At 35.5% G+C, this 26,368-nt stretch overlaps 15 protein-coding genes across 15 annotated transcripts; 6 read left to right on the forward strand and 9 right to left on the reverse strand.

Annotated features, from left to right (window-relative positions):
- Nucleotides 1-88: 88 nt before the first annotated feature.
- Nucleotides 89-994, reverse strand: SAE2 (ssDNA endodeoxyribonuclease SAE2; the record flags this gene model as incomplete). The annotated part of the gene is made up of 1 exon (XM_071052991.1): nucleotides 89-994. One exon carries the CDS (start codon nucleotides 992-994, stop codon nucleotides 89-91), a length of 906 nt encoding a protein of 301 aa, XP_070911241.1.
- A 344-nt stretch (nucleotides 995-1,338) lies between these two features.
- BUD13 (Bud13p) lies at nucleotides 1,339-2,046 on the forward strand (the record flags this gene model as incomplete). Its single annotated transcript, XM_071052992.1, has 1 exon — nucleotides 1,339-2,046. One exon carries the CDS (start codon nucleotides 1,339-1,341, stop codon nucleotides 2,044-2,046), a length of 708 nt encoding a protein of 235 aa, XP_070911242.1.
- Nucleotides 2,047-2,220: 174 nt separating this feature from the next.
- XRN1 (chromatin-binding exonuclease XRN1) lies at nucleotides 2,221-6,690 on the reverse strand (the record flags this gene model as incomplete). The annotated part of the gene is made up of 1 exon (XM_071052993.1): nucleotides 2,221-6,690. One exon carries the CDS (start codon nucleotides 6,688-6,690, stop codon nucleotides 2,221-2,223), a length of 4,470 nt encoding a protein of 1,489 aa, XP_070911243.1.
- A 957-nt stretch (nucleotides 6,691-7,647) lies between these two features.
- NUP49 (FG-nucleoporin NUP49) lies at nucleotides 7,648-9,072 on the forward strand (the record flags this gene model as incomplete). The annotated part of the gene is made up of 1 exon (XM_071052994.1): nucleotides 7,648-9,072. One exon carries the CDS (start codon nucleotides 7,648-7,650, stop codon nucleotides 9,070-9,072), a length of 1,425 nt encoding a protein of 474 aa, XP_070911244.1.
- Nucleotides 9,073-10,071: 999 nt separating this feature from the next.
- On the forward strand, nucleotides 10,072-11,034 carry ATX2 (Mn(2+) transporter ATX2; the record flags this gene model as incomplete). Its single annotated transcript, XM_071052995.1, has 1 exon — nucleotides 10,072-11,034. One exon carries the CDS (start codon nucleotides 10,072-10,074, stop codon nucleotides 11,032-11,034), a length of 963 nt encoding a protein of 320 aa, XP_070911245.1.
- Nucleotides 11,035-11,219: 185 nt separating this feature from the next.
- Nucleotides 11,220-11,924, reverse strand: BUD21 (Bud21p; the record flags this gene model as incomplete). The annotated part of the gene is made up of 1 exon (XM_071052996.1): nucleotides 11,220-11,924. One exon carries the CDS (start codon nucleotides 11,922-11,924, stop codon nucleotides 11,220-11,222), a length of 705 nt encoding a protein of 234 aa, XP_070911246.1.
- A 297-nt stretch (nucleotides 11,925-12,221) lies between these two features.
- RTS2 (Rts2p) lies at nucleotides 12,222-12,917 on the reverse strand (the record flags this gene model as incomplete). Its single annotated transcript, XM_071052997.1, has 1 exon — nucleotides 12,222-12,917. One exon carries the CDS (start codon nucleotides 12,915-12,917, stop codon nucleotides 12,222-12,224), a length of 696 nt encoding a protein of 231 aa, XP_070911247.1.
- Nucleotides 12,918-13,330: 413 nt separating this feature from the next.
- Nucleotides 13,331-15,403, forward strand: SKI7 (Ski7p; the record flags this gene model as incomplete). Its single annotated transcript, XM_071052998.1, has 1 exon — nucleotides 13,331-15,403. One exon carries the CDS (start codon nucleotides 13,331-13,333, stop codon nucleotides 15,401-15,403), a length of 2,073 nt encoding a protein of 690 aa, XP_070911248.1.
- Nucleotides 15,404-15,514: 111 nt separating this feature from the next.
- UFE1 (Ufe1p) lies at nucleotides 15,515-16,528 on the reverse strand (the record flags this gene model as incomplete). Its single annotated transcript, XM_071052999.1, has 1 exon — nucleotides 15,515-16,528. One exon carries the CDS (start codon nucleotides 16,526-16,528, stop codon nucleotides 15,515-15,517), a length of 1,014 nt encoding a protein of 337 aa, XP_070911249.1.
- A 778-nt stretch (nucleotides 16,529-17,306) lies between these two features.
- On the forward strand, nucleotides 17,307-18,203 carry CDC21 (thymidylate synthase; the record flags this gene model as incomplete). Its single annotated transcript, XM_071053000.1, has 1 exon — nucleotides 17,307-18,203. One exon carries the CDS (start codon nucleotides 17,307-17,309, stop codon nucleotides 18,201-18,203), a length of 897 nt encoding a protein of 298 aa, XP_070911250.1.
- Nucleotides 18,204-18,518: 315 nt separating this feature from the next.
- On the reverse strand, nucleotides 18,519-20,264 carry SGO1 (Sgo1p; the record flags this gene model as incomplete). The annotated part of the gene is made up of 1 exon (XM_071053001.1): nucleotides 18,519-20,264. The coding sequence occupies one exon, from the start codon at nucleotides 20,262-20,264 to the stop codon at nucleotides 18,519-18,521; it is 1,746 nt and encodes a 581-aa protein (XP_070911251.1).
- Nucleotides 20,265-20,906: 642 nt separating this feature from the next.
- Nucleotides 20,907-22,103, reverse strand: TIP41 (Tip41p; the record flags this gene model as incomplete). The annotated part of the gene is made up of 1 exon (XM_071053002.1): nucleotides 20,907-22,103. The coding sequence occupies one exon, from the start codon at nucleotides 22,101-22,103 to the stop codon at nucleotides 20,907-20,909; it is 1,197 nt and encodes a 398-aa protein (XP_070911252.1).
- Nucleotides 22,104-22,428: 325 nt separating this feature from the next.
- Nucleotides 22,429-23,034, forward strand: ERV2 (flavin-linked sulfhydryl oxidase; the record flags this gene model as incomplete). The annotated part of the gene is made up of 1 exon (XM_071053003.1): nucleotides 22,429-23,034. The coding sequence occupies one exon, from the start codon at nucleotides 22,429-22,431 to the stop codon at nucleotides 23,032-23,034; it is 606 nt and encodes a 201-aa protein (XP_070911253.1).
- Nucleotides 23,035-23,332: 298 nt separating this feature from the next.
- SPO24 (Spo24p) lies at nucleotides 23,333-23,590 on the reverse strand (the record flags this gene model as incomplete). Its single annotated transcript, XM_071053004.1, has 1 exon — nucleotides 23,333-23,590. The coding sequence occupies one exon, from the start codon at nucleotides 23,588-23,590 to the stop codon at nucleotides 23,333-23,335; it is 258 nt and encodes an 85-aa protein (XP_070911254.1).
- A 1,016-nt stretch (nucleotides 23,591-24,606) lies between these two features.
- Nucleotides 24,607-26,124, reverse strand: VMA13 (H(+)-transporting V1 sector ATPase subunit H; the record flags this gene model as incomplete). Its single annotated transcript, XM_071053005.1, has 1 exon — nucleotides 24,607-26,124. One exon carries the CDS (start codon nucleotides 26,122-26,124, stop codon nucleotides 24,607-24,609), a length of 1,518 nt encoding a protein of 505 aa, XP_070911255.1.
- Between the last annotated feature and the right edge of the window lie 244 nt (nucleotides 26,125-26,368).

Here is a 26,368-nt window from a genome sequence, read left to right on the forward strand (position 1 = left end):
CGAAGTTGTGCATGTGATATTTCAATTGTAATAGTTCATAACCATACCTCTTATGATTATGATATATATCAACACTACATTATTTAGTTCAGCGAGAGAATAATTTCAACTTGTCATCAGACCATGTAAAATTACCGTTATCGACAATTTCATTCAGTTCATGTTTCTTGAAGAGAAATTCTCTCATATAGGAAGGCAGCTTATTATTAGTAGCCGACATGAATCTGTATAATGTCTTCTCTTTTATTATGGACTGTGATTTAGTTTTATCTTCTTTTCTTTCTTGTGTAGTGGGAAAATCTAGCCTACCATATCCCGGTGGGGATGGGGAACGATGTCTCAAGTTATCAAAATTGTTATTTAAGTCATCTTCAACAGCGAAGTTCGATTCGGTTTTGATCTTCATGCTAAAATCTTCTAATACTCTGTTCCTTCTTTTCTTTTGTGGAGCCTCCCTGTTAGGCAAGAAGTCCTCTAAGATCCAAGCCTTCCCAGTGAGTGGATTATTGTTAAAGTTTATTTGTGGCAATGACGTCTCGATAATCCTGGTTGGGCCATTGCTCTCGGTGAATCCTGGATTCTGGCGTTTGTAATTCACGTCAACGAAACTTTCGACCTTGAGTTTTCTCTTTACCGGTGGCTGAAGATAATTGGTCGAAATTGGAGCCTCGGGTTGAGAGTCATCGAGATCTGTAACATGCGAATTTTGGGAGAACTTTAGAGGAGAGCTCAATTCGTTCTTTTCTAAGTAAGCCTTTGCTGTTGAATCAACAATCTCCCTCTGAGAACCTTCATTTGTACCGTTACTATTATCCAGCTCGGCTAAAATGAAATCATCAGAGTCTGTATCGTGTTCAAGTTTAACCTCTTTTAATCCTTTTAAAGGGCTAACACATTTTGACTCTATAGTGTCAAGAATATATCGTTGAAGATCAAATAATTCAGAGATACTTAATCTTTGAACATAGTTCTTCAATTCATGAGAAACATGCATGTATTCATGAGCAATTGGCTGGAAAAGATATAAAAATAAAATAAAGAAAAAAATAAGAAGGAAAAACTGGGCTAAGTAAATGCTAATCCTCCCTGGTCTAATTAAATAATGCAAAAGTGGAACTAATTCTTATATTAACGCACTATTGGACAGTGGTTCTTAGTTTAATAAATGCAAAATTGGTTTTCTTATTTAATTTTTTTTTTTGCACATGCTTGAAATTATTTTTTTTTCAAATTGAAGATAATATAATAAGCTCATCGAATTCAACAGTAGATTCTAAAGTTATAAAATAGCAAACTGGGAAGCTGATAAGAAATTTGGGCATTCCAGATAAGTTAAGTATGTCACTCCATGATTACCTATTAAAAACATATGGTCCAGGTGAACAGAAGAAGAAGAAGAAAAGTAAGAAATATGAGAAGAAAGATAGTGATGATAATGCTATTAGAACTGTAGTTGAACCAGATTCTAGTCTCTGGAAAATACATGGCGGTGTTACTCGCGTCTCTGATAAAACTGGTAATAATTTACCACGAGATGATCTAATATCTATTGGACAAAGGCAAGGCAATATTAAGGTTGAGAATAACAATGAGGAAGATAGTACTCACGGCATTAAAGAGGAAGTGAAACAGACAGAGACCATCCATAGAGACATCCAAGGGCATAAAGTAAATACAAATCGAAATGGTGAAAAAAATGATAAAAAGGCTATAGAGTATGAGAGACTCCGAAAACTGAATATGGGAGAAGTCCAACTAGCTGGTCTAGACAAGATTAAGTCTCATTCAAGAGCTAAGACAATACAGTTACGAAGTGAAGATCCAGAGACTGTCTTTCAAGGGAGACATGTTGAGTTAGTTAACGTATCTCCGATGGGAAGGAAATTATATCCTGGTATAGCTCCAGATAATAGATTCGGGATCATACCAGGCGCCCGATGGGATGGCGTGGATAGATCTAATGGATTTGAGAAGAAATGGTTCCAGAAAAAAGGAGAATTGGCTGAGAAGAAGATACAACAGTTTACAACATCCGAAGATTACTAAAGCTTCTAAAATAGGATTGTTCTAGTAAAAAAAAAATTTTTCTTATATTTGAAAGGTAGTAAGTATACTTATACTAATAGGCGTTTCAACTATATACATTTATTTAAGAATACAATTTAATATATCAGTATGTATACTTTTTTATATACCATTCAGAAAGCTTAGTAGTCCTAATTAATTATCGGTTTCATTTTTTGACTTATTGTTAGACTTTGGACCATTGCGTTTATGGTTGGTTTGTTTACCTTTGTTTGAATTAGAAGTCTTCTTACTTCTTGGTTTCTCATTTGAACCTCCCTGTTTGAACGACTGAAGCAAATCTTTGCTACCTTGCTTATCAACAGTTACATTATTCAACGGATTACCTGTAATTTGAACATTACCATTGACAAAATGTGGTGGCATCATAATTCCCGGTGGAGCAACCCCACCTGGCATCGGCATTCCCATTGGGAACATTGGAGGATTGCCCGCTGGGAAAGGAACTTGACCATTCTGGACGAAATATGGCAAACTAGCAGGTGCTGTCTGTGCATTGTTTTGTGAAGGCATCATTGGAGCAACACCTGGTTCGTATTGATGAGCAACAGCATTGTACAGGTTGGTAGCGTTCATTAGATTTGGTTGAGAAGTGTTAATATCTAAGTTCTCAGAAGAGTGTTCTTGTTGATTTGATTCCTTAGCCTTTGTTTTGTCAGTAGGTTGTTTTTCGGAAGCTTTCTTACCAGATTTTCCTCCTTTTTTAATGTAAGACAATAACTCTTTGGAGGCAGGTTCTTCATTTTTAGCAGGTTTAACTTGTTTGACGTTCTGTTTATGAGGAACTGGTGATGGGCCGGCTTGATTTTGAGTCTTCTTAACATTAGGCTTGACCTCCTTTACTTGAGATACCTTTTTGGAAGCTTTCGAATGGTAGATAAATTGCTTGTTTGTGATATTCAACAAGAAGGATGCATCTAAGCCAATACCACGTTTGGTTCTCAATCTGCCTCCAAATTTATTACCAGAAACAATTTCGTTATCGAACAAAACTTGAATGGATAAGCTCAATCCAAGTGTAGTATATCCAACCACCGTACCCTTGGAGAAAAGTGGTACTTTACCGGAATCTTGGATATAAATAACACGATCACCCAAGTCAAAACTTTGGGCACGCAGTTGAGAGAAAGACACTCTTGGTGATAAAACAGCTTCACGTGGGACTTTGGCTAATTGCTTTGTTTCGTGTTGCTCAATATTGGAGGAGTATTTCTCAATGTATTCTTCACAGGCACGAATGGACGTTTTTGTCAAGGAATTACTTTCCAAAGAGACAACAACAAAATTTTCTGTACTGAATTTGATCCATTGTTTAATATCATCAAGCATACTCATAATAGCTCTACTTGAAAGTTCTGGGAATAAGTCTTGTACAACAGGAATATCCCCACTTGTTTTGCTCATCTTATTAAAGAAGGCAGGGAACATTTCTCTATATCTCTTCAATAAAGCAATTGCGACGTTTGAGTAATCCCAACCTTTAGGGTTTCTTCTTGCATAGCCAAGAACTTTTTGGTGACGAGCTTCAAATTTAATTGGAATACCGACATTAATGTTTTTACCGGTACAGTCCGTAACTAGAAACTTAGAGGTGATCTTGGACAGAAATAATGGATGTAGATGCAATTCCTTACTAACAACATAAGAAGGATAATATTTAATCATACTCTGATCAATCTTTAATCTCTCTTTACCAATAGTGGGTTCAGTCTTTAAGAAACGCTTCTTAACTGTGATTTTTAGTCTACTATCACTACTATAACCGTCTATAGTAGCTTCGCCACCATAAGCATAATCACCTAGGAAGATTACTTTAGATCCAACTGGATATTCCTTGTCGATAGGTTTAGGAGGACGTTCAATATACCTTTCATCGACATTTGCAACATTTTCTACTAGCAATTGAAGTGGGTAATAATCTGGTTGTTCCGAGTAAGTTTTAGAGTAAGCACCATTTGGTTTTCTCATCAAGCCAGTTACAGGAAGTACCTGTACAAGCATCTCAATCTTTTTCAAAATAACAGCCTTCTTTTTGGCATAAGTTCTCAACATTGTGTTTCTCATAGTGTTAAATTGCTGTTTTTCGTGGTTATCTAAAGATCTTGAGACAATTTTGACAGTTCTCTCCTTAGAATTTGGTATACATTCGATTATATGTATACCATCACTAATTGAAACTAGTTTAGACTCCCTTAGGTAAGGCCATCTGGTATAAACAATTTTATTCAAATATCTGTCAGCGATATCTTTCATAGTCATATTATTTTCCTTGAATACATCAGTGATTTTCAAAACCATTGATTGTTGTCTTGAAGGTTGTTGAAATACATAACTTTCATTGTATTCCAGACTATTGGTAAATGGCAAAGAATACAAGGTTGGGAAACCGGCTAACAATTGAGTTTTCAATTTTGCGTTTGGTAGTAAACCGTAACGGAACTCCTTACCATCCATAGGTTTAGATTCGTATTCTAATGCAACACAGTGGTTGTGTTGGATATCAGCAAAAATACCTTTTAAGGCAGTTCTATAAACATTATCCACCTGTGGGTTGTACATATAGGTCAATGTTTTACCAAATTGGTTTCTCTTTTTCTCCTCAGGTGATAGTTTTTCAATGCATGGAGTGGTAGCTTCAATTAATCGTTTTTCGTCAACAAAAGGTAATAATACAACAGCTTCCCAATCGGCAGTCTTACCATTTTTATCCAACTCAACCTCGGAGGGATAGAAGTCTAGAATTGGCGATTTGGGGTCATACATCAATGGCCTGTAAGCTGCAGGCATCAGATTCTTAGAACGCTCTGGTAAAACAGCCATTAATTGTTGGAAAGGTGTTAATGGATGACCAAGATCAAATTCAATAGCTTGGTCTAAACCCTTAATAAGGTCAGATATACGAGGAGCATAATGGTAATGGTAATACCACCCCCATGATTGACATCCACGATAATAATAGAAAAGTACCCATTGAAGACCTTCAATGTAATTGTTACAAATATCAACAATTCTTTCAGGTTCATCTCTCTTGATTCCAAATTTGGTTCTGTAGTATTCGGCTTTCCAATTCTCAAATCTTTCATTGTAAATGACCTTTTCCTGATCAAGTTCTTCTTTATCTTCGACAAGAATAGCATTTTGGTACTTCTTAATAGTTTTCCTGGTATCATTAACTCTAGATTGGTGTTGCTCTTCAGATTCAGCGGGTTTAATGGAATCTACATCAAGTTTTAGATAATATTTGTCCTCGGCTTTTACGTGAACTATAATCAAACCTAAATCCAGAGCGAATTGTTTCAAAAACTCTAGGTTATCCCTGATAATGTTACTTTCAATTGACAAAGGTAATTGTGGGATATCAGAATCATCGATATTAGCTGGTATCTCTTTATTAATTTCCTTCAGTAACCAAGGTTTAACCATACCAACAAGCTTTTTCTGCTGTTTTATAAGCAATTTCTTACCCATTCTTTGACGTTTTCTTTCACCTTCAAGGGAAATATTCTCTAGTTGTTGATTAAACCATTCAACGTCGATGTCGTCATTTTCGAAGTTCATTAATTCAAATTGAGAAAGATAATCCAGCCACACTCTCAATCTCTTGAAATTTATTTGACCTCTTTCGTTAATGTAACCATCTACGTGCAATAGAGCCTCTTTAAAAGTCTGCAATAAAACTGGGAAAGCACCTTTGTTTAGATGCAGATCCGGTAAATTAGGGAGAAAATCGTTACCGATAACGAACATAACAAGTATAAAATCATCCAGGACGTTTTCGAAGTTAAATTCAAATTGTAAATCATCTCCAATTTCTTTAAATTCTAGTTCCAAATATTCTCTCATAAGAGATAGATGGAGTAAGTAAAAGTTTTGCTCTTCTAGGTTCTTAGTTGCAGAATTGTTTCTTCTACCAAATGTGACCTCTTCTCTCAGTAGAGCAAAATGGGGTGCATGTGTAGATAACCCTAACATAATCAAATCAGCATCTAGACCGTAGATACAATGCCTTGTGTTCACATCGTAGTCATCTTGAGCGGTAATATTCCTGATGAAATCCATAATTTTATGTTCACCTTCACCTGGAACTTCATGACCTGATAGAATAACTTCAATGTCTCTCCAGTTGGCATCATTGGTAACCTTATCATGAATATAATAGTTCAAATTTGTTGTTAACTGGGCCATGAATTCTGTACCCGGGGTAATACAGTTGGAATCAAAAGTATCGCCTTTAGGAATGTCTTCTCCGTTATCAATTGCTTTCTGTATAGCCTTTTCATTATCCATAGCAGTCCTAAATCTCCTCGACCTCTGTTGGTTCATCTTAGCTCTAGGAGCGACACCATCGATAGACATATAGAAAACTTTCTTAGGTTTGATCATCAAAAATAAATGGTCAATATAGGTGAAAATCCGGGAGTACAACTCCTCATCAGACATCTTAGCAGTAACATCGTCATCGTTATTACCATGCGTACACGTGTGAATAAACGAGTTCATATCTAAATAGAGGTTATCAAATTCCGGAATCTGAGTCCCCTCGATCAATTGAAGAATCATAGGCCATCTCTCAGAGATGTATCTAAAGAATTTAGGAATACCCATTTCTTTTTTTTCTTACTCTTTCTCTTATTATTCTTTTTGTTTTGTTGAAGAATATAATATTAGCAATAAAAAGATAAAAAAAACAACGCTTAATAATTTAAAAAGATAATGATCTTTTGATTTTATTGTAACTTTGCCTCTTTTATATGTCTTTTATTTTCAGTTAGAAATAAAAAAACAAAGAATTTATAACTCTTGAATATTTTTTTTTTTCGTTATTAAGAAAAACAAAAAGCTATATTCACAGAAATCAAATATTTCCAAAAAAAAAAAATGTATAATCAATTATATCTTCTTTGATTTGTTTATATCTTTGAAAGATTCAATTTTTAGTATATAATAGATACTATCTTTTAAAATAAAGAAGACACCAAGACTTGCTTTTCCCTTCCTTTTCGTCTAATTTTTTTTTTTTTGTTATTTTTTTTTGTTTCGTTTTTTTTGCTTCGTTTTTCGTGCCGCCCAACGACCGTTGGAAGTTATATAGCTGTTTGAGTTACCCGGAAACATGTTTGGTCACATGCTTTGTCTTCTTACACGTCACATCATGTGGTATTATTACTTAATACGTTATATCACATGGTCTTCGTATTATGGTATAGCTTTATATCATAATTAACGTTATATTCATGTGCTTTATCCGGGTAAATATATACATATGTTAATTTTTTATTTTTTTTTTATTGATTTTTTTTTTATTAAATCTAAAAAATAGTTGAAAGTTATAATTGTTTTTAGGTTATTCGTTGTTTTGGTATTGAGATCATATCCCACAACTTATAGCAATACTAATATTGTTGTGGCCTATTACCAAAACTAGTCAAATTCATACTTGCCAATTGGTTGATTTTTTGTTGCTTAAGTAAGTAAATAAATAAGAGCTTTTATTGTTGTTCAGTAGAAAATAATTAGAAGGGCAAGAGGAGAAGAAAGAAACTATAAATATTACAATTGAAGATGTTTGGCAAACCTGCAGGAACTGGATTGTTTGGTAATAATAATACTACTGGAGGTGGGGCTTCGACGGGACTATTCGGTAAGCCTGCCCAACCAGGGCTATTTGGGGCTAATAATAACAACAATGCTGCATCTAATACTGGATCAACTGGTCTTTTTGGTGCTAATAATAATAATAATAATAATAATACCAATACAAATAATGCAGGTGGGCTCTTCGGTGCCAATGGGGCAAACAACAAGCCATTAGGTGGAACTTCCACGGGGGGGCTTTTCGCTAGCAACAATAACACGAATGCCTCTACCTCAGGTAGTGGTTTATTTGGTAACAACACCAATTCAGGTAATAACGCCGCTGGTGCTACTGGTGGGGGGTTATTTGGAGCTAAACCTGCTGCTCCTGCTGCCGGCGGGCTATTCGGGGCGAAACCTACTGCTCCAGCCACAGCAGGTGGATTATTCGGAAATAATAATCAGAGCACATCCTCAACTCTAGGATCAAGCGGAGGAGGGCTGTTTGGAAATAAACCTACAATCGGTGGAGCCACTAATACAGGAACTGGCCTTGGTGGTGGCCTCTTTGGAAGTAACAACAACAATACCACTAACTCTGGAATGTTAGGAGGAAGCACACTAGGTAGTGGATTTGGGGGAAATACACAAGCTGGTACCACATTTGGAAGTAGTACACTGGGAGGTGGTCTTTTTGGATCTCAACAACAGATGCAGCAGCAGCAGCAGCAACCACAAAGTGCGCTTCAAAGTATATCACAATTATCTATTACACCAATGACCAGGATCGCAGATTTTCCACCTCAAATACGTGCTGAAATAGAACAACTTGATCAGTATATTCAAAAACAAGTGCAGATATCGGAGCACTTGAAAGCAGATGATCAAGATCATAATGAATTAATATCCTCTATTCCTAGAGATATTGCATACCTTTCGAAAGTTCAATCAATGACAATGCAGTCATTACAAAAGGATCTAAAGAAAATTTCAAAAAATAAGGAGCTAACAGACTCGAACTTGACAGATACACAAATGTTTGCCATCATATTACAACAAATATTAACCCCGGGATCTAAAATATCATCAATGGAGCTGGAAAAATTCTTCCAGAATAAAATTGCCATATATCAAGCCAAATTAGATGATTTCTTCCGCGTCCTTTCGGATATAGAAAGTGCTGTAAATGGTATTCATTGTGACATTTTTGGTGGGGATAGTGAAAATAATACTAAGAATTTTGGTGAACTACGTAAAGAGAAAGAAAAGGCGGTAGAGGACTTATATGCTATGAAGACAGGTTTGAACGCAATTATATCTACCGTTATTGAGGAATTCAAGTTATTCATGAGCACAGCTGATCAAATAGCAGCACTCCATCAACAGATTAAGGTCAATTTGACGAATAAATAGCATATGCCCGATTAATCATCACATAGATAACATTTACATATATGTATATATTGCTTTTTTCTCCGCAATAATTGTATCAAAATATACTGAAAGAAAAGACCAGTTCTATGGTATTATGTCGATGTGGTGCTGTATTATCATCAGATATATGCAAATATTTTTTTTCTTTCCTATATTATGTTGAACGTAGGCTTCGTCTGTATCTGTAATATAAAACAGGACCTTTAATGACTATTTGGTCACTGAAATCACTTTTCCTAAAACGAACATCTCCATTGAAACAACGGAATCGGAACTATTCCTAATTAGGAAATCGCCCAGAAAATGGAATGAAAAAAAAAAAACAATTAATAAAATAATAACACACTCTATTTTCGAGAACTTGAATACTATCAATGAAGCATGTATATATGGACCTTGAGATTAAAATCAATATATATATCTTTAAGAGAAATGTTGTCAAAGACAAAAGCCTATGAATCTTAGGAGGGGAGAATCTTGATAAGTATGAGCTATTCATAACTAGAACTCGGTTATATGTGGGTTAGTTATTCAGAAGAAAGAAGAGCAAAGAGGCTAGATCGCCTGAAAATTTTGCAATGATTTGTCTGTATTAGTCAAATGTGTATAAAGACCATTTGTCTGCGCCACGGTTCTTATCTTCTGGTAAAAGGCAGTTATATATTAATCCTATTTTGATTCATTACATTACTCATTAACTTGTTAGTAACGATGGTGAGTATTTAATAGCGACTCAAAATTTAATGAGCTGCAATTAGATTACATTTTTAGACTTGCTTGCACATTGTGATCCCTATTTACGACTTTTTGAGATGAGATGTTCCGACCTGGATTTTTCTAACAAGTTTATACAGTATTGGCGTCGCACTATAAATGTATATATACTACTGAAGTAGCTGTGGTATTGGTATCTCACATATTCTGTCAATTTCATGGCGAGAAATTTTTACAGCATCAATTGGTTTGAGCCCTTTGGTAATGGGAACTAGTTTTTTTACTATAGTACTTTTAGCTGTCCTGCTACTGCTAGTGACATTTGCAATTGGATGTCTGCCATTCTATTATGTTGGGAATAGCCATGAGAAGTTTTTAAGGACATTTTCGCAGTTTGGAGTTGGGATGCTGCTTGGTACATCATTTATGCTCGTAATACCAGAAGGTATTGAAAGTTGTGTTGAAAAGGGTGGGAATGTTGGTCTAGACCTGTTGATCGGGTTTTTAGGTGTATTCCTACTAGATAAACTAGTTCATAAAATATCAAGCAGGAATAATAATGATCATTCAAATTCCATTGATAACGATTCCATGTATTATGGATTTAAGGACAGCTTACGTCTTTGCCTAAAGGATCTCTTTACTAACCCACGAATCATCATAACTAGGATCCTACGCAATAATGTTATTTTTGCTTTCGTAATTCATGGTATCTCCGATGGCGTTGCTCTCGGTACAACAGTTAATAATGAATCCTTGCTAATAATAGTTTTTATCGCTATTATTATCCATAAAATTCCTGCTGTTTTATCTCTCTCTGCATTAATGGTGACTAAACAGGGTCTACCTTTGAATGAATGTATGACTAATTTATTTATGTTCAGTCTTTCCACCCCTCTCGGTTATATTATCTTATCACTTTTCAATTTGAAGCAATCTGACATAATGGATTATATCAGTAGTAACCTATTATTAATGAGCGGTGGTAGTCTTCTTTATGCTTCTTTTACCGCATTCGGAGATGACCCTCATCTTGTCCATGAAAAGGATATCAATCTAGAAAACGACTATTCGATGGACCCGCTTTCTGAAGGACCTTTATCTACTGGTGATATAACATTATCTGCAGAAACAGATAACAAATCTTTACTTGATCATGACGAGAGCCTATATATTGTAATTGGAGTCTTGATCCCAACAGTAATATCGTTTATAGTTAGGGATTAGTACAATGTTGATCTTATTTAGAAAATGCATAATTACTTTTGTAATACTTCATTCCAAAACACAACCCTATTGTTATTTTTATCTGCGTTACATTCCATTTGTTACGTCTTATTTCCCGTTAAATAAGTATAGATATAAAAAAATGCGAGATATGTAATTAAAGGATTTATATTTATTATGGAAATTTATTTCTTTTTTAGTGTTTTTCTTTTTAGCCATTTATCTTTTGTCCTTAAGATGTTAGCTTCCTTCTTAGGAGCTAGCTTGGAGGAATTAGGATCAGAAGATATAACTGAGACTTTTACCACACCTTTATTCATGGTAGTTTGACGTAGCTTTTTCAACATATTCTTCTTCTTCTTCCTAATCTCTTGCCTTATTTCAGGCACGTAATCCTGGGCATCGATCTCATTAAAATTGATGTGTTGAGGCATTGTTTTAATACTTTCATCTTCCACGTTATTGAACTTTTCTAAGAGATCTTCAGGCATTTCTTCCAGGTCATCACTTTCATTGTCATTTTCAGCTGCTTGTTGCTGGAGTTTCTCCAATTCTGCTATCTTCTTCTTCATTTCTTCGTCCTTTAATTTTTTTTGCAGCTGTTGATCTTTGAAACGTTCATTTTCTTTCCTTCTTTTCTCTTTCAACTTCTGTTTCTCTAGTTCCGCAGCGGCTTCTTGTTTCTTCCTCTCAGATTCTATCTCATCTCTGGCAAGGCCCAAGCCCTCCTCTTCAGGGGCTTCGTCATCACTGTCGCTATCACTATCGCTATCGCTAAGGTCCATGGATCGTACATTTTTGTCTTGTTTAGGAACAGATCTGGAAGAGTTTGTATGATCCGTTTCATCAGCGAATTTGACATGTGAAGTCTTCCCGGTTGAAGTAGCCATATTGATAAAACTTGTATATTTTTGTTACCTTTATTTTCAGACTAGTGCAAAATGAATTTCTCCTCAGTTAACTATCAAGAACATGCAACGATTCCTTTTTTAGCTTAGTAGCAATGTCAGTTTATGTCTACCTCATCGCATCGCAAATTGCACGTTTGCGATCTAGGCCAAAAAATTTTCTGCATCGTTGCACGTGATTTACTGAACTAATCAGATGAACCTCGCTATAACAAGTAGGAACCACAATTTATAAATATAGCGCAGGTTATCGTTATTGAGATTCTTAATGTATCATCACTATTCAAATATGCTGCTTTTCTTCTTTGTGTTTTTCTTAGAGACTTTGTTGCTTTTTATTTTGAGTTTACCGATCGATACTGGAGTATCCGCTGTTGGTGATGCATGGAGAGACGTTTCATCATCACTATAATCTTCCTTTGCTTTCTGTATATTGGCTTGTAGATATTGATTTAGCTTACTTTCCGTAATTTCGTTGTTTTTAAGTTCTTCGAGTTGTTCCTTTCTCTTTATACTGGATGTTGAGTCATCGATATAACTTATGCACAATTGGCTTAGATCTACTTTATCATCAAGGTCATTGATGTTTTCGTCATATACTCGTATTTTTCCTCGCTGGCTCAAGTGCTTGAGGAATCCAGTCAAAGACCTAAAGTGTGTTGCGTTCATGTGTACATGGTCACGATCTTTGATTAATTCGTTGTAGAACTTATTGGCAAAAACTTTCTTTTCCCCGTGGTTGGTCCTCAACTCCTTCAGGAAATTTAACTCAAATTGTCTCGAGTATTCTTCAATATCCTTGGCGCTTACAGTAGCTATATTCTTTAAATGAGAAGGCGACTTGATATGGGATTTGAAACCATTTTGGTCCCGGCACTGTTTGTTACAAACCTGGCAATAAAATTTTAGTTTTTGTAAGCCTCTTGCCTTAAGCTGCTTGTTCATATATTTAGCACTGGTAAAGTCCCCGGACATCTTTTATCACTGGTTCTTTTTTCTTTCTGCTTCCTCTATTTTATTTATTATTATGTTGTTCCTTATAAGAAAATATAAAAGTTCAAATATACCGTCTTGTATTGGAAGTGGATATAACTATTTTATAGTAATTCATATGGAGACATTCATCACAAAGTAAAGTGTATCTTTAAGCTTGATCTTAACTTAGTTTTTAGATTTAATACTAATTTATTTATTTTTTTAATTAACGCTTTGCGCACAAAGCTAAAGGGCTGAGTAGCAATAGTACTAAATTAAATTAAAAAAAATATAAAAAGCTTAATTAGTTTGAATGTGGCAAAGATACTGCGAGAGTACAATATAGGACCCATATCAATAAGAATCAACCTAGCTTTACTTTTCTTCGAAGGACTCATAAGGCCAAAACCCAAATGTCTAAACTTGAAGAGTTAGCTAGACAGAGAAGATTGAAGAGAGCTGAGGTTAATGGAGAGACCAACAGTACCACAGTGAAAAGTGCGAGTCTATTGGAAAAGTTGAAGAGTAAGAAGAGTGAGTCTACCACCAATGTTTCTAAGATTGAAATAAAGAAGCCTCATGTTAATGGGGTGAAGAAAAATACTTCAAGTCTGGGATCGAAGCTACAAGAATTGAGAAATAGGAACAAACCAGAGGTAAAGTCATCTAAGGAATCAATAAGTATAGATAAAGGTAAAAAGAAGGAGAGCTCGAGAAATCAAAAAGAGGAGGCAATAATTTGGAGTGAATTTGAACAGCTACTACATACCAAGAGAAATTATGATGACGTTGACTCTGAGTATGAGCTAGTGAGTTCTACTGAATTTATTATGGAGCATATACAAAAGAGAAAGAGGCTACCTATACTTGATAAGAATCCAAGAATATACACCGTATTTTATCCCAGCACACATTTTGAAGCAGAAGCAAGGAGTAATCGAAATTTCCAAAATCCGAGTCCTGATGATGTGATATTAGAAGCTCAAGAACAGGTTTTCAAGGATGTCTCGAGTAATGTTGCTCAATTAACACTGGAAGAAACAAAGAAGAAGAAGAAATCAAAAAACCATGCCAAAGTTGAAAAATATATTGAACCTATGTTAATGAGTGTTGAGGACTTAAAGACGGATCATAATATCTTCCCTTTTAATATTTATATTCTAGGTGATAAAGGATGTGGTAAATCAACAATACTTGGGAATATATCATATACTTTGGGCCTAACATCTATTGAAAAGCTTAGAGATATCAAAAAGGAAATAGAATTAATGCACCATCGGCGTATAGATAAATTAGATACCAGGCTTTTACACCAATCTCCTTTTTCTTGGATTATCGATAAAAGTGAAGATGAACGTAGATCAGGAAAATCTCTGGGGATAAAGTCGCTAGATATTAGGTATAACGATTACAACATGTCACTATATGAGATTCCAAGCTCAGTAAGTCCAATAAAAGCTGTTGATGCGTTGAAATCTAAACCTGCCTATGCAATGATAGTTGTGAGTGCCTCGACTAATGAATACGAAGAATCTATGAATATCAATAGTGAATTGAGACAAAAATTACTAACTTTGAGGGGTCTAGGAGTTAGTCATTTTACCACGGTAGTAAATAAAATGGATACCATTGATTGGGATCCTGAAAGATTTTTCAACATAAAAAATGAGCTGAGCATAGTATATAAGAACTTAGGATTCGATTTGGAAAACATTGCATGGAATGTCCTATCTGCTATAACTGAGGATGGGATGGCCAACCGCATATCTAGAAATGTTAATGCAGCAATTAGAAACATTTCGAAGGTGTCTTTATTAGATGCGTTAATAAACGCTAGATTAAAGCAAAATAGTAAGACTGTCACTCTATTGGAAAGCCAGACTTCAGATATTCTGTCAAGTCAAACAACTGAATTTTTGATGAATCCTATAATTTTTGATAAAAAAAATGACTCATTGATTAGTGGATATATTGACAATGGTGTGCTTCAACCGGGTGAGCAACTAAAGCTCTTAACTTCCAATAAAAAAGTAACCATACAATCAATAAAACTAAAAAACGGTCGCAATAGCACCCGATATAAATCAAAGGCTGCGTTTCGAGGTAACTGGTACAATTTATCGATTATTTCTAATGAGGAAATTAATGAACATGATGACTTTGCCCTTGTGCCAGCTATTAAATCAACTATAAAATTATACTTTAATTTCCTATTAAAGTTCTACTCCCATGCATATAATGATAGCAATCATAACAATGGAATATACAAAATCTATTGTAATGGTGCCCTCTTTCAAATGGAATTGACAGACCTAACAATTAATAATTTAGATGATTACATCGTACAGGTACAATGTAAGGGAAATGTAATCGATGACAGTCTCATGTTAGGTTTTGATAGAGATATTCCCATCTCGAAATCTGTGCTTGTTTTTAGTGAAGACAGGCTACTTGGTTTTGGGGAAATTCTTCCTTTACAGGATTAAATTATTTCTGTAAAATATAATTCACTTTTATAACGAAATCATGCATCTTATTTTTATAAAGTACATACCAATCAAAATTATAAAGCATTCTTTTTTTCTATAATGTGTGCACTAATTTATGTAATCTAAGAGCAAAATCAGAATTGCAATTATGATCGCCATGTATGTTGTAAATTTGGCGGTTCTCCCAGCAGCTCTCTGTGCTTTGTTCAGTTCTTTATTACCTTTCATTATGTTAGATTCGATTATATCCTGATTGTCTAACATTGAGTTGATATTTTGAGATTGCACTTGCAAGTGAGTAGCAAGCTCACTTTGTATACTAACAATTTCCAAAATAGATTTATTGATTTGTTCCACAGTCTTTAATTGTTCGTTCTTCTGGTTTATTAATTCTTCATGCTCTGTTTCTAGGACTTGTAGCTGTTCTTGGGTTAGTTTTGCCATTGTCTCTTCATACAATTTAACTTCTTCTTGAATATGCTCTACTGGTTGGCTTTGAGAGACAGTTATATTAATGGAATCAGTCATATCTAACTGTGAGTCTGATTTGAGGTTTTGTGATAATAACTGTGAATCTGGTAAAGTTTGTTGAAATCTTCTTTGTGATACCAATCTCTCCTGTTGCATAGTACTAAATTCATTCGATACATAACGGATCCACAAACCCAGAGAGCGCAGAACACCTTGGCGGAACTCGTTATTGAAACTATGGTAAGCAATAAATTCCTTCTTCGATACTGACTTACTCTTCGACCTGAATATACTCATGCTACTATGGGCACTCTTTATTTGTTCCTCTATCAGAGTCTGTCGTTGCTGTTCGTATTTTTCTAAGTGTTTGAATCTCTTGATGTACTCCTGTATCTGCAACCTAGCTTCCGTATCAAAATCATCCTTTTCACTCTCCGTCATACTGTAATCATTCATATATTCCGCTCCAATGCCCTTTAACACAGCATCGAGCTCAAATAAAAACTTAGCAAGCCCACGACACTCTTTCATAAAAGTATCCTTCAATATTATATCTTCAATTCCAGACCTAACCTCATCCTTGGTCGGCACAGTAACCTCATCGGCTATAATATTGACGTATTGTTTGAACAATGGGGTTATGTTAGACATCAATATTATTTATATTTCGAAATTTTAGTTTGCTTGTATTTGCTGTTATCAATAGGCTTATAATATACCTTCGTTTCTTATCCTTTTACCTAAGAATATACATAAAATAATATGAATTGACCTAAATTAAAAAAATAAAAACCTCCTACCACGCAATGAAAATTAAAAAAAGACTAAATCCAATTAGTGTTCTATGATGTGATTGAAATCAAGATTTAATATAAAATCTAGAGGTATAATCCTAAGTTTCTGTTAAAATTAAACTGCTAAAATTTCAAGACAAAGATCGATCTTAATTTAAATAAATATTTATAAATACTTCGAACCCTTATATTTTATTATTTAGCCATTTCGTTCGTTCTTCTTTATTTTCTTTCTTTTTTATTTAATTTGAAAGCTTCCCAATCCATAGAATTCGTTGCTAGTTATATAATATCACATTTGCGATATCTTTATACGTAGGTCACGTCACTATTCGTATAAATGTATATTATCACATGATTATTTACGTTTATGGTTATGATACGCGAAACTTTTTATTTTTTGGTGAAACGCGTTAAAACGAAGTATTTGGCCATTGTGTTTGGTGTGGCTTTAAATATGTTATATTATAATTTTTTGTTGATGAAAGGAGTCAGAATGATATATTCTATTCTAGATCAAAATATATATAAAGTCTCTAGTTGTTGTTGCTTCTTAATAGAGGAAAATTTTTAGTGTTTTTGCAGAAGTAAGATTATATAAAAAAAAGGCTAAGTCATCGCTGATATTGACAATAATGACTGTAACAAATATGGAGGAGAAGCAATATCTTGATCTGTGTGAAAGAATTATTAATGATGGTGAGTTTAGACCTGATAGAACAGGTACTGGTACGTTCAGTTTGTTTGCACCACCTCAGTTACGTTTCAATTTGAGGGATGATACTTTCCCTCTACTGACTACAAAAAAAGTGTTCACTAAAGGTATTATATTGGAGTTGCTGTGGTTTATATCTGGGTGTACTGATGGTAAAAAGCTGTCTGAACAAGGTGTGAAAATCTGGGAAGGTAATGGTTCTCGTGAATATTTGGACAAATTAGGACTGACAGATAGAAGAGAAGGTGACCTGGGTCCAGTCTACGGGTTCCAATGGAGACACTTTGGAGCTGAATATAAGACTTGTGACGATGACTACACTGGACAAGGTGTAGACCAACTAAAAGAAGTTATACACAAGTTGAAGACTAATCCGTACGATAGAAGAATAATCATGAGTGCATGGAACCCACCTGATTTTCCAAAGATGGCATTGCCTCCATGTCACGTATTCTCTCAGTTCTATGTCAATTTTCCAAAGGAAGGTAAACCACAACTATCGTGTCTATTATACCAAAGGTCTTGTGATATGGGTCTAGGTGTACCGTTCAATATTGCCTCATATGCTCTACTTACGAAAATGATAGCCCATGTATGTGATATGGAACCAGGTGAGTTCATTCACACTTTAGGTGATGCCCATGTGTACAAGGATCACGTGGAAGCTTTGCAGGAGCAAATCTCCAGAACTCCAAGAGACTTCCCTAAGTTGCGCATAACTAGAGATGTTAAGGATATAGATGATTTTAAGTTTGAAGACTTCGTAATTGAAGAGTATGATCCACATCCAAGAATTCAAATGAAGATGAGTGTATGAGCTTGTATATATATAGACTACTCAAATTGTGGGATCAATGTGATCATATTAATTCAGTTATAAGTTATAACGACTTGACGAGAAGTAACATAGATCGAATCATCCTCCAGGTTGCTATATTTCTAAATACAACAAAAACATATGCATAAGTAAATTAATAAGATTAATAGAAAGAACGGGATATATAATATTTGTAAGGGAAGATTTTAAAGTGTGTATTATTTGCTAAGTTTTAAATGGGAGCACAAAATATCATCGATAAGAAATATTCTCAAATAATGCAAAACCATGAAAAATAGGGTATCGTTGAATATATTACTTTTGTCTCGATTTCGAGCGATATGTTTTTATTTTATGAGACTTATCATCAGAATTTATTAGGTCAAAAACAGCGAGGTCATCTTCTTTTACCCGAAAACTCACAGTTTTTGGTGATGAGTTTTTAGCCTTTTCATCGTATATGTCATTTATTATAGCAGTCTTTAATAGTTTTTTTGTCTTTTGGCTTCTAGCTTTCGAGGTGTTTGTAATATCGGAAAGTACAGACTTATTGCTATTATTTATAGAGGAGTGCGATGAGTCAAACATTGATGTGTTATTTTCATTTTCTTTATCAACTCTTTCTGAAATATTACTTTCTCCACTGGAAGGTCGACTGTTTGTTCTTGAAGCGGGGATATTTTTAAAAATAGTGCCATTACCAAATGATGATGTTTTGGGATCTTCTGTTTTAATTTTTGCTGAGTCGTTATTTAATAGTTTTGTTTCATTTTCCTGTGATCTTCTTCTAGTTTTATTATATTTTACTTGTAAATCTTGTATATTCACAGTAGTAGTTGCGTCGACTAGTTTTTCAGTGGGTCTCCTCATTTTAGCCCTAAGGGATGGAAGTTTGTAGTCCACTGTTTTTCCTCTAGTTCTTCTTGGTCTTTCAAAGTCCATGTTTTGGGCTGAGTCCTGTGTCTGAGGCATGATTTCATCCACAATTCCTTTATTTTTTTTTGTTTTCCTTGGTTTCATCGAATGCTTGATCTTACTGTTATTATTTAAAGAAATAAATGAATTTGATTGATTCTCTATCGTTGACTGTGGTGAACTGCTAGTATCTGGTTCATCATGGAATATTTCCAGTTTCGATTTTATTTTCTCAGTATTCTTGCTTGCATTGAATTGTTCCAAATTGGAAGGTTTCATTGGCTGTGGTAATATATTATCTTCTGGTATTGAATATTCAATAACTGAATTAGAGAAATTTTCTGATAATTCTTCTGGATAGTCCTGCTCATCTGTAGCCTGTCGGTTTGATAACATGATGCTCGCATTATTTTTAGAACCTTCACATTCAATAACTGCATTAGTTTCTGTACTTTCGGTATCTACAACAGGTAGTTCATCTGGGACAAACATTGACTTTCTTCTGTCACTTTTCCTCTTCTTACGTGGAATTGGTGAGAGTAGATTATCATGCTCTGGTTGAGATCTTTCAATTAGTGGTATAGAGGGTAACTGGCTCAATTTAAGTGTATCAGATGTTTGCAACGAATTACTTTTGGCATTATCAAGAGCCTGATTTATTGATTTGTCAATTAGCTCATCACCAAATGTTGAAGATCTTCTCTTTGAAGTATAAGAAGACCCGGAAGAAATGGATCTACTCCTTCTACTCTCTGTAGATCTACGTTTCCTTCTTATCCGTTCAATATTTTCATTATTCGTACTCGGCAGAGACTCCTTTTTTCGTATACTGTCAAACATGTATAGAACTTCCTCAAACCTCTGAACTACACCATTCTCTAGAACTTGTAACTGGTCTGAGAGTTTATGTTGATACTCAAGCTTTTGGGCTGCAGATAGTGATCTAAGATGCACATTTTCTTTAATAAGTTGGCTAATCTTGGATTCAAGTTCATTAAGCTTCATCTTCAATGATGAATTTTCTTTTGCTAGTAACGAGTTTTGATTAGAATAATTCAGTTTAATTGCGTCAAGCTTCTCTCTCTCAAAATCTAATATATTCTGAATCTCTTGAATATGTGGAGTCTCGTTGTCAAATAAAGACATTGAAATATGGCTTTTTATTTATGTTATTCTTTTGGTTCAGTTTTTGTTTTTTGCTTTATTTTGCTTTCTGTTAACTTGTAATATTATGGTGTTCCTTAAATTCCCTTCAATTCTATAATTATCGAGATTCCCCTTGCGGTTACAGATCAAAACTTTTCTGTCTGTTTGTTTTCTATTATTATTTGTTATATTAACTTGACAGCAATATAATGCGATATTACTCAAGACGTCAGAGTTAATTCCTCTCCTTGTTGATGATGAATATCCTAAAAGTAAGGTTCAAAAGGTCTAGATACTATTTTATGATAACATTTCATTTTAATATTGTTATTGTTTACAAATTACGCTTTATTTTCGCATTTACTTTTCTTTCTTTTTTTTTTTTTGAATTTTCGCATTTTTTTGTGTCAATAATTAATCCGGGTAACGTTATTATAATAACTGACTTATATAAAATATCTATTATTCACCTTTATATTAACTGATACAGTAAGGCATTGATATTATATCTAGTAAGTTAAGTTTGCCAATCTACCTTTTTTTGTTTATTTATCTATACTATTCTTAGGGGAGTGTAGTTGAGATATTAGGTTAACTATAAAAAAACAAAGAACATATATAAAATATAATAAAGTATATATTTTAGAAATGGAGTACTTCTACCTCTCTTGCTGTTAGGGGCGTATGTTCCACTACCCAGTTACTATCTCTGAGTGCTGCTTTTGGATCGTGTAATGCTCCCTTCTTAGATTTTTGGTGTTTTGCTAGTACATCGTTATAATGTGATTCGTGTTTCTTGAACTCTCTGATGACCTGGTTGTCTTCAAAGTCAACATAGACACGGGTATCGTAAACTCTTATCAATACATCATCGACTCTTAGAAAGAACCTGCTCATCAATAGTAGTCTCTCGTGCATGACTCTTATCTTAACATTTAAGACTGATATACCATTATCCGCCAGTTCGTCTTCGAATAGAATCATGTCGTCGAAAAAAAGGATTTTATCAGGTCTTGTCAGTTTGTCTATTGGTAGTTGAGTTTCATCGTCTCTTTTAAATTGGCTATCCTTTGATAAGGTGCCCTTGTAGCCAGTAGTGTATGTCCAGTCATATGGGTGGGCGATTTCTAACGGGTTTGGGGTTTGTGTTTGTGTTGCACTATTGCTATCTATATTCCTATTGTCATATTCGTTCTGCTTTTGCTGTTGTCTCTGTTTAGATTGCATCCACACCTTGGAGTGTGCTACTCTTAAACCTGTATCCTCTAAGTTAACCATACTCAGAGCGTCTAGCGCATTAAACTCTATGAACCAACCTGTCTTGACATTGTCTATCCGTACAAAATTGTTACCAAAAATCATTTCCGGCAAGGGTAGCTTCGTCAACTTATTCTTCTCCCAGTCATCAAGCTCCAGTGCATTCAAAATCGGTCTTTTCTGAGTAGTTATCTTCCACATATCCTTGATAGTAATGGATGGGTTATCCCGTAACGGTAGAGTAGCACGAGGCGATGGTATTATAACAGTACCACAATGAGGACACTCGGGGTTATTAGGATTATTACACACATGATGTGGTATTGAAGATGTAGCGGTAACACTAGCACTAGCAGTCACAGTGGGCACATCCTGCTTTATGGAAGCCTTACTTATCTTAGTAATACTGGGTGCGACAAATGTTTGAGCACTGGCAGTTGTATTCATTAAAGACGGTGTAACATTATTACCAGGAGTTCTACCTCTAACTGACATGGCATGCATCTCCCTGGCAGCATTAATCTGTATAGCGTTTATACCTGGGCCTCGCCTTGTGTCCTGATTCTGATCCCCTTTTGACATCTAGCTTTTTGTTTGAAATTGAGGTTTCGGAAGGAAGTAGATAGAGTGAACAGCTTAGTTTGGAATAAAAGTTTTATATGTGTAACTCAACTGAATTAATGCTAGAGTTTCTTCTCTAAAAGATCCTTTAACAATATAATTTCTTTTTCTTTTTTGGGAAGTTCTGGGGTTATCTTTATTTTCTTGCACTTACTTTTTTTTGGGATTTTTCTAAGGTCTATAGAAGTTCGATAATGCTAATTTCAGAATATGTGAGAATATATAAGGAGAGGGGCGGATTGTACGAAAGTCAAAGAGATTAAATACAAGAGTAAAGATATACGAAATGAGCAGGAAATTGATGGGGTTTAATGCAAACCAGCTAGTAAGGCTGGTTGCTACGTTAGCGCTAGTTGGTATGGTATGGTACTTCGTGAGTAACAATGGGGACATGTCCATACCCTCCCAAGGAAGGATAAGGGAGAGCACCAATGTCGTATCGTCTGATGAGAAGAAGAGTGTGGATAGTAAGATGAAACATATTGAAGACAACACCATCATGCCTCTGATGGAGGATCAGGAAGCCAAGGTAGAACTCGGACGTGCCTCATGGAAGTACTTCCACACATTACTGGCACGGTTCCCGGACAAACCAACGAAGGCAGAGCGTGAGAAGTTAAGCACATTCGTGCAGCTGTATGCAGAACTGTACCCTTGCGGTGAGTGTTCTTACCATTTCGTCAAACTGCTGGATAAGTACCCGCCACAGACATCCAGCCGTACCGCAGCAGCCCTATGGGGTTGTCACGTGCACAACATTGTTAACGACTACCTTAAGAAACCTGAGTACGATTGCAGTACTATCTTGGAGGACTACGACTGTGGTTGTGGAGATGGTCCGGTGGATGGTGGTAAAGTAACAGTTGAGAAGGAAGGTAGACAACATGGCTAGAGATACATACAGTTTTATACTTATATATAATTGATAAAAAAAAAAGAATAACTTGATGTTTGAATTTAAAAGTTTTTATTTTTAGAATGTATTTTTTTGTATTTAATTTAAATGCCGAAGTTATGAATTAATAATAATATAAAAAGTTTACCTTAGTTAAAAGGTGTGATTTAGTATAGAATGCCCCAGGTTAGATTTTTTTTTTTTGGTTTTTTTAATAGTACTTTGTTTTGTTGTAAATGCAGAGAGTTTTGAAAAGAACAATAAAATGCTTTATATTTTTTTTTGTATTTGGAAATTAAAGCAGACATAGAGATGTTCTTCTTTGACCAAGCTCGTTGTAACTGGTGTTGTAGTCAGCACGTTCCTCGTCATCTGAGACGGCTTCTTCATCCAAGTTGTTCAACTTAGTCTGCAGCAGCTGGATATCTCTCTTGATAGCTTGGTCATCGGAGACCATAGAGTTGACTCTGCTAGAGTACTCAGAAGTAACTGGAGACAATGATGGGATAACAAAAGGTTGTTCGATTTCAGAAGCAAGTGTTAGGTAAGCCATTGTTTTTTATTTGTGTGTGTTTGTTTGTGTAGTTTGTTTTGTATTTGTTTGATGTTTTTTTTATATCTTATAAGATGAATAAAAGAACATGGATTAATGGAGAATATAAAGAAAGTCTAGCTTTTTATATATAATTTTTTTTTGTTTAAAATAGGTTTATTGGCAATCGCACTTCAATCTCAGATAGTCACAGCCTTTAGTCTATCGGGGAACTCCATTACGTACATTTCTCTCTCTCTCTCTCTCTCAATCATCTCACTCAGATTTTTTTTTTTCACCCTCCCTCTTCGTGGCCCTCCCTTCTCTTTCTCTCTCTCTTTCTCTTTGCTGTTGCTCTCTCTCTCTCCTTATCTTTCTACGCATGACCACACAATGGAAAAATGGGTCATCGCCCACAAAATGCAAGATTTTTTTTTTTTCTTTGGTTTCTATGAAATATCTTCATTTCCATTCCATTACCTTTTTTTTTTCCAGGCATGACCTAATGACGTTTATTCTATTTAATTTTTTTTTTATTTTATTTTATCAATAAATTTATGAAGAACAACCCGTACAGATAATAGATTACGTCTTTATGATCCCATTACCATCCCCATTACCATCCACAATCCGGAGCCCTCCGTATTTCAAAAGAGGCGAGCAGAAGGCTTTAACTATTCCAGTACACACCCCTTTTTTCTCACCTGTGCAACGGGATCCCACGGGTCCCACGGGCCCCCCACGGCTTTATCTACACCTTTTTCAGGTGTTCCACGTGTAATTTTAATACAAAACCCACAAACCTTTTTCACGGAGGCACCCGTCGTTGAGATCTACGCTTAATTTTTTTAAATTTTTTTAAGTAAAATTTTTTAATAAGTTCTGCCACGATTGTCGCAGATTGAAGTGCGTTCTTTGAGTCACACCAAGAAAAATACTTTTAAGCGAAGACAGTGGAAAGTGATAGAAAAATAATTGTTGTGACTATTACGTTACTAACGCAAAATACGTATTTGATCCGTGACTATTATATTTGCTTACTTAAATCTATAGCCTATGATTGCCTGTGTAGCCTTAAGGGCCTCGTATTTCACGCGGGAGTCGGAGTGGTTCAGTAGTTCCATGATGATTACTTTCCCGCCAGTAGACCCCAGGACATCGATACTTTCGGGTAATAGTTCTACGACGTGTGCGATGTCGCTTAGTGCGACTTCGATAATTGTCTTCGTCTTGGTTTCGTTGATGTCTATCTTCGGGTCACTCTTGATCTCTTCTAATATGGCGACCAGTTTCTTCAACAGGCTCCAGTTGTTGGCTTTGAAGTTATCGATGTTGTCTACCCAGAACCCATTGTCGATGTGTGGAGGGGACCAGCACAGTAGTTTGGAGTCGACTTCGGCGATGTACTCGTCGAACGAGGTCAGCTCCTTGTATTCTTGCTCCAGTATCTCCTTGAACAGAGTTAGGTCGTCCTTTAGTTCTTGATCTGTGTACTTGCGTTCGATTAGAGAGTCGACCACGGGTAACGCATTGCCCAGTAGTAACAACTGCTTGATCAGTCTCTTGTCCTTTACCTCGTTGTTCTCATCGACAAGGCATTGCAACAAGATGGCTATACACACCCGCGAGATCTTCTCCTTGATGGTGACCTTCATAATCTTCAGCAGGTTCAAGTACTCGGTTAAGTATTTGGTGACATATTCCTTCTGTACTTTCCTCTCAAAGGTAAGAACCCATATTAGCAACAGGGAGTAGTATTGTATCTGGATAACGAGGTTGTTGGCATTAGGGACTAACGCACTGCTGCTTGTAGAGGTAGATGTGTGGAAGGCATTGGAAGACGCGGATGTGCTGCTGCTGAAACCCATCGGAGTATGCTTGTTGCGTGAGTCAGTTGCCCTTCTAAGGATTGAGAATAGGGTAGGGGTGATTTCAGACTCATGTTTCCAGATAATTAATCTGTATGGTACATGTATAGCCAACTCCTGTAGTAACCGGATACAGACATAACTGGTGTCCATCTCCTGGATGTTGCTTAGAATTTTCAATAGAATCCCATCAGACACAGTCAAGAGTTCCTCCATGAGCTTTGTGTCCCGCAATCCGTCCTGGGTAAGTAATGTAACCATGTTAAATGCTGCAATTAGAACAAATTGGCTATCACGATGCTCCTGGTCTCCATAGAAGGAGTTCTCAAACAGTTCCCTCATCAATTGTTTATTCTCCTTGAAAACTTCAATTGTGTCTTTGTAAAACGTTTCTGATGAGAGAGATTCAGCAATTAAATTTAAGGAGGACTTCCTGCAATCTTTATTATCTTTATTACCAACCAATTGCACCAATGCCCTGATTAAGTTTTCGTTAACCTGTAACTCCTTCTCATCCACATTCTTCTTCACAAGAACACTCTCCACCAATTTCGCATAGGTAGCTTCCTCCTCTGTAATCTCTTCCGATCTTGCCAATGCCTCCCAAGCAACAGATCTAGACCTTATAACAGAACGCATTTCATTGAAATGAATGCTGTCCAACAGCATTCTCGTATCTCCTACCATCTTCTATTTTTCAACTGAATAGGGCAATTATCACAGTGGTTTTTTTTGTCAGTATGAATTCAAATATGTCCTCCTCTCAAAGAAATGTTATCAACACTACAATATATTATCAATGATCTCCTAAGAGAGGTCTATTATACCACATTTACGCTTTGCTATTCGGGGGCCCTTTTTTTTATTATTATCTTTTTTTTTACGTTTGGTTTTTTTGGGTTGATTTATCTTCGTGAATAGGCATATTATC

The sequence above is a fragment of the Nakaseomyces bracarensis genome, assembly GCF_045282275.1.
Source record: "Nakaseomyces bracarensis strain CBM3 chromosome Unknown Scaff10_0, whole genome shotgun sequence".
NCBI classification, from domain to species: Eukaryota; Fungi; Ascomycota; class Saccharomycetes; order Saccharomycetales; family Saccharomycetaceae; genus Nakaseomyces; species Nakaseomyces bracarensis.